Consider the following 18,114-nt stretch of genomic DNA (forward strand, 5'->3'; position numbering starts at 1 on the left):
AAGTGATCATTTTTTATTCCATAACTTAAATATGCAATTAAGGGTTACATATTCAAAGACATTTCTAACATTCATAAAAAAAAATTGACTATTTGTACTCTCAAACTGGTTATCGACAGAAAGAAATGTTCATCCCATGTTTGATCAGCAATTTAATTATAAACGTTTGTTTTAAATGATCAAATGATTAAACAATAGCGAGTTTGCTCCGACGTTTCCAATTTCGCATTGAAAACTTCGGCCGCAACCTTGCGATTATGCACTGCTTAATAGGCAAGGTCTGATCAAAAAGTAACTGGCATTATTTTTTCCTTTGCAAGTATTTGCAAGATGAGGAGACACTATTCATGTTACCTTAGACCAGGCGTGGCCAAATTGTAAAGAACTTTTTCACGGGCCGCATAAATTCATTAAGCGGGCCGTATGTTGGCCATGCCTGCCTTAGACCCTACTGCATGTGGGTGAATTTTGATGAGTCATATCCCACAGTCACTGTCAGACAGTCGTGATAGTTCTATATATATATATACACATGCTGTTAACATTGCATTATTGATTTAGCAGAATGTGACGGATCCTGAATTCATGAAAATTACAGTATAACAGGGTATGACCCCGAGAAAGGCACAAACATCCCAGTGGAAAATATTCATGGTCTCAAGGCCAAAAAAAGGCACAATAATCACGCAGCAATGCGATTATTGTGTCTTTTTTTGACCTTTCACGTTGACCAATTTTTTCAACAACCAGGGTGTAGTTTCAGTACACCCCTCACGGAAAAACTGAAAGACCATTGCAAAGCATTTGTTTTCTATTAAATATTTACTACTGGACTTTTAAGGTTTATGAGTGTTAATTTATGCACGTTCCAGCATTCATGTAAGAAGATTTTTAAATTTAATACCTGTCTGGTTATGTCATCTACGAGATGCTGTTAGGTGCAAAATACCACAGCTCTGGTGACTGGTTCACTCATCACAATGCTCGTGTCCATGAATTGTATCCCATTCAGACATTCCTTACAAAACAGGCTACTGAATCAGTGCAATACCCTCTCTCTCTCCAAACATGGTTTCGACCAACTTTTGGCTCTTTCCTGAACTCAAGATTCCCCTCAAAGGAAGAATTTCAGAAGGTACACTTGATCAAGACTAATGCAACAAAGCACCTGATGAAGACACAGATAACTTTGAAAAATGCATCCAACAATGGATGCATCGCATCACTGAGAGAAGTGTGTGAACTCAAAAGGGCCTATTTTGAACTGTAGTAGCATTTGAACAAAATAGATATGCAGGCTTTTTCCCAAATTTCAGGTCAGGTATGTTTTGATCAGACCTTGTATAATATATGATGATGATCACAATCTAACTGTAATGTTTGTTTTTGCAAAGAATTAATTTCTGCATAATATAAATTTTGATTTATTCCATAATAAATGAGTAAATGTTAATTTTTTTCAATATATATGATTTGAACCATTAAGTTGAAAACATAGTTCAACTGATTAAAACAAATTTTCAGTATTGTTTCTTAATATCAAGTAATTTTTTTTTTACCAGAACACTCACGCAACATTGTAATTTCTTTTTTCAATTTTCTTCCTTTGAGAATAAGTGCTTTGTCCAAAATTCTGTGCTGCACCTATCAAAAAAATTGCAAAGTATTTCAAGATCTATATTAAGATCTATACTATTATTCTTATACTTTGGAATAAGAATTCACTTTACATTATTTTTTTCTACATACCAATTTAATTTCAATGTTTTATTTCTTAAGAATTATTTTGAAGGACAAAATGTCTTAAAATAAATCCAAACAAAAGTAATTAATTGAAATTATAATAGTATTAATACAATAGTTCAGATTATATATAAATGGAAAATAATTTAGACGAAGGAAATTATATCCTCATAGTCCAAGTTACATTTATGAAATTTAACAAAATTCACTAAGATATAGCCAATTATTTCCTTTTAGACTCTAAATCACAGGGGTCAGCCTAATGCTAAATCAAATAGATCTAAGACAGAATTTCCCAACAGGGTTGGTATTGACCCATAAGGGGATCCTAAAATTTTGCAAATATAAGATTCAAAATTTACATTTTTTTTTTTTTTGGGTCAAATAAATATAGGAAGATGTATTTAAAATTACATAATTACAAAAGACATATAAATAAATATTGTATAATATTGAAGGGGCTCTATGAAAAAAAAATTCTTAAAAAGGGTCCATACACAAAAAAGGTTGGGAACCCTGGTCTAGTGTATATGTGGGCCAAATTGTTTTTAGCTTTCCACAATTTATAGGATTACTAAAACAGATATAATGAAAAAAGCTTGTAAAAATATAAATAATTTATTGTAACAAACTTGAGCATATTATTACTGCTTATATTTTTCTTTTTAGACATGAATTAACCATTTTTAAAATGACCAAACTAGGGTACACATTCAACCAGCTGGCTGTAAACAAAGAAAAAAAGTATATGTAATTACATTATTACAGTAAATTCCTTATTGCAAATATCAATTAGTTAGAATTTCATTTAATTACTAAAATAATTTTCATAAACTTAATTCAAAAAAATTAAAATTTATTTACTTTTTTCTACAGTAATATATAAACCAAAAATATTCATTACATTTTTGTAAATACTATTAACACTAATAACTATAATACATATTTCCTTGTATAATATATAAAGTATGAAAAAACTGTGAAAGAAATTTTTTTGTTTTCAGAAATCTACTTGAATAAATATGAAAGCATGTATGAGATTAACATGTAGTTTTACATCATCTTCAGCTTCTATCACAAATGGTTAAAATGGCATTTTGATGGTTAATAATTGTTTATTTCTATTGGTCACAATATCTGATTATTAATATGATAGAGTACGTTAAACAAAAAAAATCAAGAGGACCATGACTTCTGTCCTATTATACCATGTTAGTTTCTCAAATGGTATATCAAACATCTAAACAAGACTATTGATATGTATCAGCATGAAGACAGTCTCTTATGTGAATTCTTTAACTAGATTAAAAGAATTTGTATCATGTATTTTACTAACATTAAGATTTTAGCATTTTTATATATTGAGTATAAATAATTATCTCTAAAATTTCCAGGGGGCAATCTTATGTTTACCCAAAGTATATTAGATGATTATAGTTTTCCACTGGAAAAAGAAAATATAGTTTGCGTAGACAAACTTGTCAATATCAAGCATCTAATATTTCTGTCACTTTGCTTGCTATTTGACCTTACTGGTTAATTTTTTATAGACTTTTATAAAAGTTTACTGTTGGATTTTAGAATATTGGAACAAAGCAAGGAGTTAAATACACTATGCTCGAAATTAAACTTTATTTCATGCAATAATGAAACTAAATGCCACAATGCTAATTCCCTGCAAAAAGTAAAAAGTTATAATTAGTAAGTTATTACATTAAAAAATATTGATGTACAAATTACCTTTGTATCATTTATATTTAAAATAAATATATCATACAAATATTTGTAATAATTAAGATGTTTTTGATGTAGGGGAAAAACTCACTTAGTTCCAATTATGTACTTTATTTTGAAGTCAATATTTCTTTTTATTGTTAGGTTAATAAAGCAGAATTTTTCCTTTAAAACAAAAATGCAGAAAATTAGATATTACAAGATACATCATACAAAATTATTAGAAACTAAAATCTTTTGGACAAACTACAGTATGTCAAAGAATGCATCTTGGTTTGACTGAAGCAAATTCAGCAATCTGCAGACTACTCACGGCAAGCTGGGCAAACCTAATCGCTACTTTGTACTGTGCTTTGACAGTAACAAATGTACATAAACTATATAATAATTTATATATTTGTATATAGAAGTACTACTTTTAATAGCAATATTTTAAGCAGCTTGCTTACAATTCAGTGATTTGAAAAAAATAGCCTGAGCCAAATAATTCAAAGCCTGAAATAGTTTAGGTTTTGCCCATCTAGCAGTGATCAGTCTTAGGTTTGCCTGAAGCAAACTCAACACATCTGCAGACTCACTCTGATATACTATGGTTTGTCTGAAAAAGTTGTTCCCAAAATATCTTGTATAACATATGTCAATACTGGCAAATTTTTGTATTTTCATTTTAAAGGAAACTGCTTTATTTATCAATGTAATAATAAAATACTGACTTCATAATGTAAATTAAATGTTTTAAGAATCTGATTTCAATTAAAGACTGGTTTTTGTTATGTAACATTTTTATATAAATGAGTATTATAATTCAATTATTGATTTCTACAAAATTACCTTAATTATTTCACTTACTCTGAAAAGTAAATTGAATTTGTATTAAAAATTTTAAAATATTTTTTAATTAACAGATTCAGTTGAACATGAATTGGATAATTCAAAAAATGATATATACTTCTATCAAAGCAGTAATTCTTCTAGACTGAATGACTGATTCAAATACAAATTCAGAATCCAGAATAAAATTTTAAAAAATTATTTGAAACAAATTCTTATGAACTTACAGAACTGATAATTTTGTCTTGTGTCTATATAAAACAGGATGTCTTATTCAAATAATTATATTTACAAAACTGATAAAAATGGTATTGATTCATATTCAAATTGTATCCAGAACAAAAATGCGGTTAACTGATTTTCGGATCATCCTGTATTCATATATTTTGAAACTTAAATTATTAATCAAATTGATATGTTAAATACATTATTTTCTGTCTTTAGAAACATGCTAATTTTTCAAATATTGCATGTATAATTTAATTATTAGACCAGTAATCATTAACATTTTGATAGTCACTTTAAGATAGAATAACAAATGCTTTCTATAGCAAAACTTGGCCCATTATCAATTTTGCTGGAATATTTTTCAATAAACCTCACTTTCAGTCTAAAGTGACAGTTTTTTTCTATTCTTGATAGATAATATTTTTGCATCCTGAAAATATTTAATAAATATTGGCCTAGTTCATTTAGTACAATATTTTCCAAAATGATCAAGTGAAATAATTTGGTAATTTAAGAAATTTATTACTACTAAACTTCTATAATCAAAGTAAGTTACATTTTTAAAAAAATTGTTCATGTAAGAAAAGCTCGAACTGTTCCTTTGATTGGTTTTCTGCAAAATGGACAATCAGACATTGCTGGAGCACATTGAACACATGCTACAAGATGACCACAAGGCAGGAATAATACTCCAATTTCTTTATCCATACAAATCTTGCACAGTCTCTGTTCTTTTAATAAATCTGCAATAAAAGGAAAATAATTATTATAAATAAGGTTTTATAAAATAAGCTACTAAGAAAGTGTCAGTGTGTGTGTCAATTATTTCAAAAATAAACTACAGGCATATGCCAATATCCAAATTCTCACTATGATGAATACTGTTAGTATCTATAGCAATATTAGAATTGAATAATTCCAGGTTTTCCAAGTTTCTTCAAAGTGAATTTGTGAAATATTCAATAGTCATACTAATAAAAGTGAAAAACAGCAGTAGCATCATTCCCAGTATGTTTTCAGTGGTGCTGTGTCTTATATGACAGTTGTGCAGTTCAGTGATTTTTATCATAATTTCATTGCTATCTTATCATAATGAACCGTATGTTCATTATAAGATGTTCACTGTCTTGTTTCTTTTCATTATTAATCTATTTTTATGTAGTAGTATTTTAATACAATATATATATATAATATCATCACAAAATATTCATTGCTGTCTACTGCATATTAAAGAAAATTCAGTTCATCTACAATTTCTAACATATATAATAAAACTTATTTGTTATTAACAAATGCTTAATGAAGGATTATAAAAGGATGAAATACATCCTTTTATAATCCTTCATTAAGCATTTGTTAATAAGCAAGTTGAAATTTGAAATATTTAATATACTAAAATCTTGGATTGCTTGGTAAATAGATTTTTTACAGTGTTTTAATAACATTGGAGAAAGTTGGAGTTATTTGGATGAATAAGTTAATATTTCTTCTAGAAGTAGAAAAATCCTCATCCGAAACTGATATTTGAATCATTTTCAGGAACACAGATTCAGATAATTGAGTATAGCTGTACTTAATACCAGTATTAATTAACCACAATAATGTAATTCTCAGACATTACAAATTGTTTAATATGTAATATCTTGTTAATACAAGTGAATTTTTGCAACTAACTGAAAGAAAATATTAGAGAAGTATTCTGTAAAAGGTAGAATACCAATGGAAGCAGAAAATATTCATTGAACTTCCTGGCCAAACTGAAAACAAGTTTCTTATTTTCAAAAGCTGAAAATTTTAGGAACATTCCATCTTTCACAGTAATAGAAAGTATAAAAAAAAGTACATACTGAACATAGACTGAAGATGTCAGAAAGACGAAAATAAGTTGTTCATTAGATACATTTAGACTTTGTTACTATTGTTTATTGGTGCATTTATATACTACTACATTCTCAGTATTCTGCATATTGTATACATAAAAATGGATTAGACCAATTCAGTGTTTCCAGACATTGTTTAAAATGTTTTCCCCTCATTCTTGCTCTTTTTGCCTTATAGATAAGAGGGTCTTTCTTCACATCTACTGTGGGTTTGATCAGGCACACATTGAGGCAATATGTGACTTACCATCCTTAAAAACTTCTGGAGTAGCTTACCTGGATTCAATCTTAGCTCCCCAGAGCAGTAAGTTGAAGCCTTAATTAATTGCCTCAGTCATCCAATTTGAAATAACGTTTTATTACTTGCAATGCATATTTTTGTATAAATATATTACTTTTGAAGTTATACATCATTACATGCTAAGAAAAAATTAGTTATGTATCATAATATACTTCTTAACATTTCAAAGAGAAAACAATATTTGAACTCTGTTTAGAAATAATTATTGATACTTATTTCTTGTTACAGTAACAAATTATAATTTGATTTATACTAAAATTACATCACTAAACTCATAACAATCAAAACACCAAAGAAAAAAAAAATCATTCAAAAATCTTAAATGCTTGATATAATTTAAAAAGTTTACCATCGATAGAAGCAGACCCACTAGCACTTTGTCCAGAGACAGGAAAACTTGGTGGTTGAACATCTGAAGGACTTGTTGAAGTTCTAACTGTAACATTCATTTCTTCTTTTACTTCCATAGGTTCTTCATCAATATTTGTTGACTCATTGCTACAGATAAGAGTAAATAAATAATACTGTTAATATGTTAGAACCCCAACAACTGAAACTATGAGCTATGCTTTAATGAAGTATATAAAGAACTTCACCCTACAGAATGATAAAGAGAAGACACCTTTGGATATGAACAGTCTAAGGAATTCCAATACACAATAGAACAGATTGCAACCCTACTGAAAAGGCTCTAGTTTATCAACTTTATTTTCTGATAAAATGTTCAATTTGTAAAATTCTACCAGTTTGACAGTTAAATTTGAGTCCAAATGCAAAAACTGAGTGTACTAACAATTGTTTCATTGCCAACTTACTGATGGCAACTAAACCTTTAGTGCTCAATGACAAATTAAATTTTTTTTTTCTATTTCAAAAAGCAGAAGTTTCATTGCATGAAAAATAGGGCATATTGCAAATTTTCAGTTGTAGTGATTAAAAAAATGGCCAGTACAAGCACTCTCATTCAAATAGAATGTTCCATTTGTCAACTAAAATGTCACTTGACTGAAATCACTACTGTAGTCTAGGAATTATGGATTAAGACAAATTGCCAAACAGTCCAGCATATTCTATGATATGATTTTTAATTTATTACTTTAAAGTTCTTTAAATAAGATAAACTGTAAAAGTGGTTTCAGTTATTTAAAAACATCTTAATATATAAAAATGTAAATAAACACAAGTATACAAATAAATAATTGACTTTAAAAAAACTGCATGTATCTGAATTTACCAATAAAAATATTGAAGTACTTATATTTTTACTAATGAATTTTATTCTGTTTACCAAAAATGCAATCCCATACTCTTCAGAGTATATTGGGATAACAGTATGTTACATTAAATAATTAATTTCCAATCATCAAAATAGACAAATGAATAAATACAAATATCACAAACACTGCTAGATGCAAATTAACATTGAATGGGGCAAAGTACAAACAAATTAGACTCTTCTATCTTGGAACCAACCACCTAACTGTCAAATTTATATGGGATCTATAAGAGAAGCTTAGAAACTAATAATCAACAGTAGACTCAGACAACTTACGATCATCGAAGTGGCTAGAACACTAGCTAGCCATCATGGAATTCTGTAAAAATAATCTCTCTCATTTTAATTTTATAAACATGCTGTTAATCCTCCTTGTCTTTATTTTATGTTCTTTTATTTTATTTTGTACACAATTTATCTGAACATTATATTTGATTCCCAGAGAAACATTCATTTTTTCTTTCCCAAAGAGAGATTAAAGATACTTGAAAGTTATGTAATAGTTGTTTATATGCTTTGATTGATATATATATATATATGCATATATATGAGTTTCATAAGTATATATTAAATATTTTATAGAAATATTACAAGTGTGCTTTTTGTATATTAGTTTCATCCATAAAATTAGATTTAAAAATAAATTTCAATTATTTGATAGATTTTTTTCATTTGTAGTATTTTATTATACTCTAAGAACTGATTAGCAAGGTATTCAAAAATGAGATATGCTTGTGAATTGAGGTTACACTGTCTTTGTCCAAAAACTAATGTTGGGGCAATCATCCTTCTCAGAATTTTACTGTAAAGTCTTATATTTTCATTTTAAGTATAAAACTATTATTTTTAATTCATTTCTCTTGTAAAATGAACATGACTATTACAACAGATGCTAGTTTTTCAGATAGTCTTAAAAAAATGAAACATTAAAAAAGAAAATTGGAAGATTTGGTTGGTTAGCTGGATTTGAGGTGTATGGTACAAGGGCCTCACTAGGCCAAAAAGTACCAATCTAGACATTTGGGTATTTGAATATCCTTTTGATCATTTTAAGAATCCACATCCAAGATTTTTCTATAGTAGTATTTTTTTTTTGAATTAGCAGCATTATTTAAAGAAAAAAGTTTTCACTAATCCAAACAACCTGTACAATAAGTAGTTTAAATTATTCTTAATGCTGTATATAAAGATATTTCAATTCTTAATTCTTATTTGAAATCAAAATTCGTTACTAGAATTTTCAATGACACAATATTAGTAAAATTCTTTTTTTCAATTTAACTCTCTAAAAATAAAAAATGTTTAGGTTAAAATTCAAGTAAAACTACTCTTTAATGTAATGATAGTATTAGTATTTATAACACATTTTATAGATATGAATGATATTTATTACACCAGGTTTAAATATTTTTTAAATTTAAAAAAATAATTTAGATCTGGTATAATAAATTATAAAATTTAAAAAAGAAAATAATTATTATAATCAAAATCCACTCTTCAATTACCTTTCATTATTTTCCATTTCTTGTTGTAAATTCAGTACTGCTTCACATAATTCATCTGCATTCTCAAAGTTTCCATCACCATTTTGTACTCTTCTTAATAAAACATCTCTAATCACATGAGAAGGGAAAATTCCAGGTTCAATTGCTTTTTTTACAATATCAGATTTCATATATTCATCAACTTGATGTTCAACAGTTAATGAAAATTCAGAAACATGTAACACTTCATTACTTGTTGATTCCATGTTAACTTCACCATTTGATTTCTGTAATGTAGTATTGCTAAGCATTATATTAAAGAAAAATGTTTTAAAAACTAAATTAGAAGAATTGAGATGATACATAATGTTATGTCAAAGTGACAATGATATAAACATATATAATTAATAAATAATTACATATGTTTATAATATGAATTAAGTACTCTTTCAATGTTGTTTCTAAGTTGTGCAAATCAGTATTACTTAATAACAAAGATTTTATTTTGAAATCATTTTATCTAATGTATTTCAGAGCACTTAATTTTTCAACTGATAAAACAGTTTGAAGTACTGACAGTTTTCATCAATTCTTACAGTTTTGTTGATGCATTAAAATAATTTAATCTATTGACATTAATTCTAATAATTGATGACAACTCAGGTAAAAACATTTGAGTATTATCTTTATTATAACTGAAATGTATATATATATTTTTTTAGATTAGCAGAAGTACAGAATTTTAACTGATACAGTATGAAAAAATATAAAGTACACTTTTTGTATTGTTTTTATTTGAATTTTTTAATTCATATTCTAAATAAACATTTTACGTTCTGAAGAAAAGTCAAATCTGATTCAAAAACATTAGCACAGTACAATCTTGGTAATCTGATCATTATACATGGTGTGGTAGAAAAGTAATGAGACGAGTTTCTTTTGCAACAATTTTATTTTTATACATTGTTATCCCCTTCAAAGTAGTTCCCTTGGGCAGTTATACGTTGGCAGAGGTGTTGTTGCCAGTCTTCAGAGCAGTGCTGGATTTGCCTGCAGCAATGCAGTTAACACTCTTTTGGATGTTATCGACAGTACAAAGATGACATCCTTTCAAATGGGCTTTGATCTTGGGAACAAAAAAAAAAGTCAAATAGACTGAGATCAGGTGAATTGAGGGCCTGGGAAACCACAGGAATTTCTTTTTCTGTCAAAAACTGGTTGATGGAGATGGCTGCAATGTCTCATCTAACTGAAACACTCAATGTTAGTCAATGGTCTAACCTAACAAGAACCCCCCATTCATTCCACATTTCTTGATGCTTAATGCCTTCCTGAGCAAGGTTTGTCTTCTGTCTTCTACTGCTTCTAGGAGGCCCTCAAAAAAAATAAAAAAATAAAAACACAAACACAGTAACACAACTGTTAATCCTTTTAAATTATCTTCTTCTGTCTTGTCACCCAAGCACACTGCTGACAACATTGATAACAGGCAAAAAAACTGTTGGATTCCCTGCAAAATTTAATGGAAAATCTAAGCAATCTTGGAAAATTTAGTGAAAATTGCAGTTTTTTGATGGGAAATTTTGGAGAAGGACTGAATTTTATATTTATACACTTTACATTATAAAATACTGTACTACTATTTTTGAGCAGCCTAAGATGACAACCTAACAATCTTCAATAGTGTGCTGAAGCTCAAGTGTTTGAGCTTGATATAATGACACATTTATTGGGAAGGTATTCAGATTTATTGGCAATTGAAGTTTGAATTGGTGGTAAGCTTGACTACAACTTGGCAATGGTACCAATAATACCCAGAGTTGATTAGTACTGGATTACTGGCCGAGTCAAATCAGTGATCAGTAGAATTACCAAGAATATAAGTAAAATTCTGATGTTTCACTTTAATGTTCAAATACTTTATTTTAAAATAATCTATATAAAAGCTATAAAATTTCAAATTTTTTTCTGAAACTGAAATTTAATGCATTAGCGATACCAATTTCCTTTTAACATTCAGAAAAAATATATATAAATAATATACTTTAAAACAGTGCAAAAGGATTACAATGAAAATATATATGAAATAAAAATAAAATATATCTGTAAAATCATCAACTGCAGTTGTTACTTGCAATAGATATGTTTAAAAGCATTAAAACATACAACTAACAGTAAGCTGATACAGTATATCTAACAGTAAGGTTGTATATCAGACATAACTGTATGTCAAATATATAAAAACTAATTTGCTGTTTGTATATTTTTAAGTGTGGTTAGACATTTATCATCTGCAAAGTGGATCAATTCATTTTGAATGTGTAAATTTTTAATATTGGCAATTTGATTTTATAAGCTAAATAACTATTACTTACCCGTGAAGGATTATTCAGACAAGCTTCTACAAAATCATCTCCTTTATTTAGTCGTACATATGCACAGTTTTGGAACCATCTTGCGTGCTCCACCCATGGATCATCACCCTTTTCCCAATTACATAATCCACCATCACAATAAAAGCATCTTGTATAATCCTTAATACCTACGAAAATTTTTTAATAAAAAATTTTAATAAGATTTTTTTTAAAAAAATGAAATATCACCAAGAAACAGTAGACTAGCTTTATCTTTAAAGAACCAGTCAAAAATTTATATCAAATTTCTCCAATACTTTTTTGATTCTGAAATTTATGTACAATAAAATTAAACTAAATTTTTTTAAATTAAAAAGCCATAGTTTTATCTAAGAGGTAGTTTATTTTTACTTTTAGGTTTGTTGATTCAGTGATCTGAAAGATTGCTTTAATTAGATTATAACCATTTATCAGGTTGTAAAAGGTGAAATTTGAATCATTTTGAAAAAGAGCTTTATTGACAATTAACTCAACACTTATAGTTCAGCCTGGTAGATAATCACCAATACAAATCACATCTCGCCACCTTTACTGCAAACTTTCAACCTTGTGAACATAGAATGGCTGGGGATATTCTTTAAAAGAAGTCAAAGTGTTGAGTATTGTCTTAAACTGTATATTGAAAATATGGTTCTGCAGGACACAAAATAAATGGTAGCCAGTTTATACTAAGTCTGGGCTGTAAGGTGGATGAGGCAGAACCTTCCAGACTGGCCAGCTTCTCTAAGGTCATCTTTGCTCTATGTGATGTCATGGCCCAATGTAATATGTTGATGTCAGGTAAGGGTTCTTTTGGGCCAAAAGAACCCTTTACTTTATGCATGCAAGCAGTTGTGTACAGGGACTTGGTGGTTAAAGAATGGAGGAGAAAGTTGAGAAACAACTCAGAAAATATTCACTCCGAAACTAATTTAACATTAACACAAAGATTTAACATAAAACTATCAATGAATACAACAATAAACTACTAAAGAACAATTAACCTATCCTAGCATGCCTATTTTTGCAACAGTTTACAATCAAACCATGCAAGGGTTATTACTTCTAAGTTTCTTGAGGGAGCATCCTAAAGTTCACTCAACAGCAATTCTCTTCTTTTGGGCATGAATGTCTTTGTAATATACTGCAAATACTTTCTTTAGCAGGAGGAGGAGATGCAAGAGTTCTGGGACAAATTGGGGGAGCTGAGATGGTAGGATCTTCTTGGGAAGCAGAGGGAGAATGGACTATGCAAATGAGCAATGACCAGAAATGCCTCCTCTGATCGTCTCTCATTTATTTGGTTTTCCTCCATGAATCTGGATATGTCCAAATTTGGTAAAATTGGATAGGAAAGTTTGGAAATAATCTTGGATTGGATTGTTATTCAATCCAAGATTATTTCTAAACTTTTGAGTGAGCCAAACTCAACAAATGATGTATCGTAGCTGACGGGAAGTTAAGTTGACGAGATCTTATTAACTTCCTCATTGAAAGTTGCCTTTCTTGTTTTACTTGATAACTTTTTACAAATATTAAATACATTGTTTTATATGAAAACAACAGCCCTGAACTCTCATAATCAGTTGTTTGCAGTAGAGTTCTTTTATAACAGGGATGTTGCTTGGAAGCAGCTCTATCACATGTCAAAACAAGTGCAGATCATTGCTATCTCCTGATCTACACACCCTTTGGCATTTGCAACAGCTGGTTGACCTTTGTTCATCCAAACACCTTAACAAACACTTTGCTAGATTGTGAGCTTTCATTACATTGTGACAACTTTTGAAGTTTTAGAACATACAAATATGTTCTTTTGAAAGTTTTATATTGTCAGACTATGCTAACACATTTATTTCCAATGTGTTGAAATGCCCTTTAGTTATTTTAATAATATATCTACATTGAACATTCTACAGCATTTTTTCCAGTAATTTATAGACAAAAATGATAAATTTAAACTAATCTAAATTTCACTTCTACAACCCGATACAAGGACCTTCACTTCATACCAGCGTGAGTCAGTGAATTGAATATCACTGTAAAGCAAGTCTCTTGTAATTTTTTTCTAAATTACCGAAATCTTAAACAGAACTATATTATATATACATTATTTATACCAATATAAAAGAATCCTGCATCCACTAATTCTGCTGGTCTCAAAACAGCAGTTGCTGGCCAAGTAACAAATGATCTTAATCTTGCATCTTTACTTGCTTGGGCTGGATGTCTTGGTCCATGATGTAATTTAACACCAAAATTTTCAAGTTTATTTGCTTTTCTTATAGATTTATATCCATTTTCAGGACCAGAATTTTTCCAAATCAATGAACCACATTCATCACGTCCAGCTCCTTTTATTACTGAATGAGATGGTTCAGGAGAATTTATTGGAATATTTCCAACATTTCTATTCATTACAAAAGGACAGAAAGGAAAATGCCTAGCATGTTCTCTAAGTGGATCATCATTTCTTTCCCAGTGACTAACAACTCCACGGCAAAACACACACTGTACTTTATCTTGTTGCAACAAATAAAAAAACCCTTCTCTAGCAAGATCACAAGGTTTAGGACTTGTTAGAGGCCATGTCTCAAAAGTTTTTAATCTCTCCCTCTCTGACTTAAGTTTCTCAAAATCTGGAATTCTAGATGTATCTTCTAAATTTCTGTTTTGTGATATTTGATTAATTGCTGATGTTGATGCATTCTGGTCAGAATTGTGGTGTGTTTGACCATTTTGTAACGTCCTTGAATTAGAACTGGAAAGATCACTTGGAGTTAAATTATTTTCTGGTACTGTTGTGATACCATTAGAACCTATTAAAAAAATTCAATGTATTAATATTTAAAAATTATAGAATTTAATAAATCAGACTATAATAAAAATCATGAAAAATAATTTCAAATTCTTTAAAATGTAACAAAAATCTGTTTTGTTGGAGCTCAGTTTTTCTAAGCACTTTCAGTCAGAAGTCAAGATTTGTGTCTTCAAAGGCTTTTACATTTTCCTTTAATATTTTTGAATTTATTAATTAAATTCCTTAATTAAAATTCAACATTACAAATCCAGTCTTTAATTATAACAAAAAATTGTTAGGTCATAAATAATTTAAAGTTTTGAAAAATTGCACTATAAAACAGGTTAAAGTTTCTAATAATCTATCTTGAATTATAGGAGGATCCTATAATGCAAGATCTTATTTTACAACAATTCCCCAACATCATGATCTTTCCTTGCATATCACTAATTATGGCTATTAATTTTCTTTTCAGAAATTTTATATTCATATACATTGTGTTAGCTAATTCTAAAGTTTTATTGTCAAAAGACTCATACAAAAATGGCTAATTTAAACAGTTTTTCATTTGTAGTTTACTTACACTTTTACTGTTTTACAAAGTAAATTTGTAGATATTCAAAATACTGAGTCATCTTGACTGTTTTTTTTTTCAAGGCGGCTGTATTCAAAATGTTTTTTTTTTCCTACTTTTTTACAAATTTATTTTACATTTACTTTGAGTCAAGATGACTCAGATTAAATTAGTGTTTTTGAATACTTTAACCACAAATGAAAAACTGTGCCAGTATGTGGTTGATGATTATGGTGATGATAAATACTTTCAGTGGTTTCAATAGGAATATCAGATGATTCACTTGGTACTGATGAAATACCATTCTGGGTTAACGTGTATCAGATTATTTTTTAAATTATTACTAAATAAAAATACGGAATTTATTACAGGCAGCAGTTTGACCTTCTAAAATTCTATTCGTTGATTTGGAGCCAAGGACTTGGTCTACTGATTCCACAGCCCTGGTTCTTAACTTACACTGCAGAATGCTGATGATTAGTGCCTTTGTAAATTTCAATTTATTAAAAAATTTCTCAGTTGAGACAAGTGAGAACACTAAACATTCCACAGTTGGTTAAGAAGCTTTAAGCAAAAGGCAAAAAACAGTTTTATCTTGGTGTATTTTTTTTTTTATTAGTTATTAGTTAACTGTGTAAACTTTAAGACCGAGTTTAATGCTAGCAAATTATCTTTCAATTTTTAAATGAAAAATTTCTAAAATCAATAACTATTTATCAATGTAACTATCTATCTATTTGTTCCTCTATCAATATAACAAACCACCTAGCTTTCAAAATCAAAATTTTTACCTTTTTTTTTAATAAAAGATAATTTCTTCACAGTGGAATCTGGAACTCAGTGCTAACATTAAGTTCTGTTTCACTTTGACATTTAAACACAATTTCAGTTTTTAAATAAAATTTGAAAAAAAAATCAAAAATGATTCTAGAACATCCATACTTTCATTTCCAATATTATTATAAATCATTATTTTTCAAGAATAATTTGAATAATTTTTGAAACCATTGTTTCAACATTTTGTTCACTATTGTCCACCAATAAAAATACTTTTAAATATTGGGGGAAAAAATGTTACCTCTTAACAAAATTATTTTAAATTCATTTAATAAACTTCATCTTTGCTTTCTTTAAATTTAAGGACATTAAGTTATATAATTGCATTTATTACCTTTCCTAATTGGAAATTCTGTAGATGTATTTTATGACACTTGTCATTAGAGCATTATAAATTCACAATAAGATTACATTGTTTTGTATACAAAGTGAAAGATACTACAGACTATATGAATTACAATTTGGTTATTTTTAATGAAATAAAATTTTTAAGTTTAATAGCAAGTAAAATACCATTTACTAAAAATAATTTATAAAAATCTTTAAATATTTAAAATTTAACTAACCTAAATTTGGCTTTTTAAATGCCTTGTTAAATATTTCTGCAATAAAATTACATTTTGGATATAATTCTCTGTGCTTTCTAACAGCAACATCTCCTGGCTGCCAACCTTTTATTTTTCCTCCACAACTAAAACATTGTACTTCATCACCATTTCCATTATAATAAAAACCTGCTTTAGCAAGTTTGTGAGACGCTATAACATCTTCATGTGGCCATGAAGAGAATGTCATTAATCTAGTTCTTTCCTCCCTCACATGACTTCCATCAGTTTCTAATGATGATGGTGGTGGTGGTATTGGATGAAAATGACTATCTGTCAATAATTTAGGTTTTTCCTCAACAGATTTGTATTGTGTTAAACCTTGATCCTGCATTTTAATAAGTTCTGTAAATAAAAACTTCTGTTAGTATATCAATAATATGAAATCAAAAATAGTTATTATAATTTATTAATACCTCTGATATTATTAAATGGTGTGTTAAAACAATAAATTAACTCATTTTCTAAACTACTTAAACCTAACAAGCAATTATTTATTGTGGCATTGTCACAATGCCAGGCTGCAATTTTAAAACATTTTTTTAATTAGTTTAACTTAAAATATATGCTCTCCACCTCAAATTAGTAATGGCTTACCCCGTACATCATACTTTCCCCTTTAACAACAGAGTCATGTCACCAGTTATCTAACACCTCTCAGGGAAAATTTTTGAATTCAAATAACATGACTTCTGATTTGCATTAGAAGTTTGTATATAGTTAATCAGGGTTGCCTGCCTCTAAGGTTTTCATATCTGGCCTCATCTTTCATTTCACTCTATTCTTGAGATTAAGGAAAGATGGATGGACAGACAACAAGTGGGTATTTATAGGTCTACAATTTTTTCAAATTGCAGCCTAACAAAATATCACGTAGTAGACATTAAATATGTTGAAACTAAAATAATTTATACAAAAGATATGTTTGATTTTACATACTGCATGTAAAATTTGCTTTAAAATAAAATCATAACTAGTAGCATAAATTACAATCACTATAATTAATTTGATAGTGTTATTGATAAAAAGTTCCTTAAAAAGTTATTTTAAACAGATTTAAAAGTTAAACTCAATATTTTGTAATTCATATCCAATTCCTTATTGTGAACAAAATTATTTATATTTGAAAATATTTCTATCACATCATTTTAATAAATTCAGAAATGTTTAACAAAATACAATACTGCTCACGTACGTACATATGTTCATTCCTACACGTACAAATAAAAAAAGTTATATTCAAATTTCTTGGAACTATAGAACTGCACAAAAAAAACTGATAAATTTTTGTTAATTGTCCTACAGTTGAATAAAGTTTGAAATTTCAAAAGTTAAATCCAATTTGCAATTTGCCATTAGACATAATTATGTGAAACTATTGCTAATCACCATTTGCCATATAATTGGTTATTAATATTTTGTTCTTTT

The 18,114-nt window shown here is 28.4% G+C and overlaps 2 protein-coding genes across 4 annotated transcripts in view; both read right to left on the reverse strand.

Annotated features, from left to right (window-relative positions):
- Positions 1-18,114, reverse strand: part of LOC136975020 (uncharacterized) — a 98,239-nt gene that overhangs the window by 52,098 nt on the left and 28,027 nt on the right. The window lies entirely within an intron of this gene.
- Positions 1,409-18,114, reverse strand: part of LOC136975017 (baculoviral IAP repeat-containing protein 7-like) — a 98,654-nt gene continuing 81,948 nt past the window's right edge. For 2 of the 3 annotated variants that reach the window (XM_067270006.1, XM_067270008.1), the window contains 7 exons: positions 16,648-17,031; positions 13,991-14,689; positions 11,853-12,019; positions 9,499-9,764; positions 7,067-7,215; positions 5,085-5,279; positions 1,409-1,635 (listed from right to left, as the gene is read on the reverse strand). In XM_067270006.1, coding sequence (XP_067126107.1) covers positions 5,110-5,279; positions 7,067-7,215; positions 9,499-9,764; positions 11,853-12,019; positions 13,991-14,689; positions 16,648-17,031 — 1,835 coding nt within the window. In that variant the 3' untranslated portion in view covers positions 1,409-1,635; positions 5,085-5,109. Of the gene's footprint in view, positions 1,636-3,175; positions 3,419-5,084; positions 5,280-7,066; positions 7,216-9,498; positions 9,765-11,852; positions 12,020-13,990; positions 14,690-16,647; positions 17,032-18,114 lie in introns of those variants that run through there. The other variant, XM_067270007.1, reaches the window with a different exon arrangement.

Source organism: Centruroides vittatus, unplaced genomic scaffold, assembly GCF_030686945.1.
Source record: "Centruroides vittatus isolate TY-2023 unplaced genomic scaffold, ASM3068694v2 contig_361, whole genome shotgun sequence".
In the NCBI taxonomy this organism is placed as follows: domain Eukaryota; kingdom Metazoa; phylum Arthropoda; class Arachnida; order Scorpiones; family Buthidae; genus Centruroides; species Centruroides vittatus.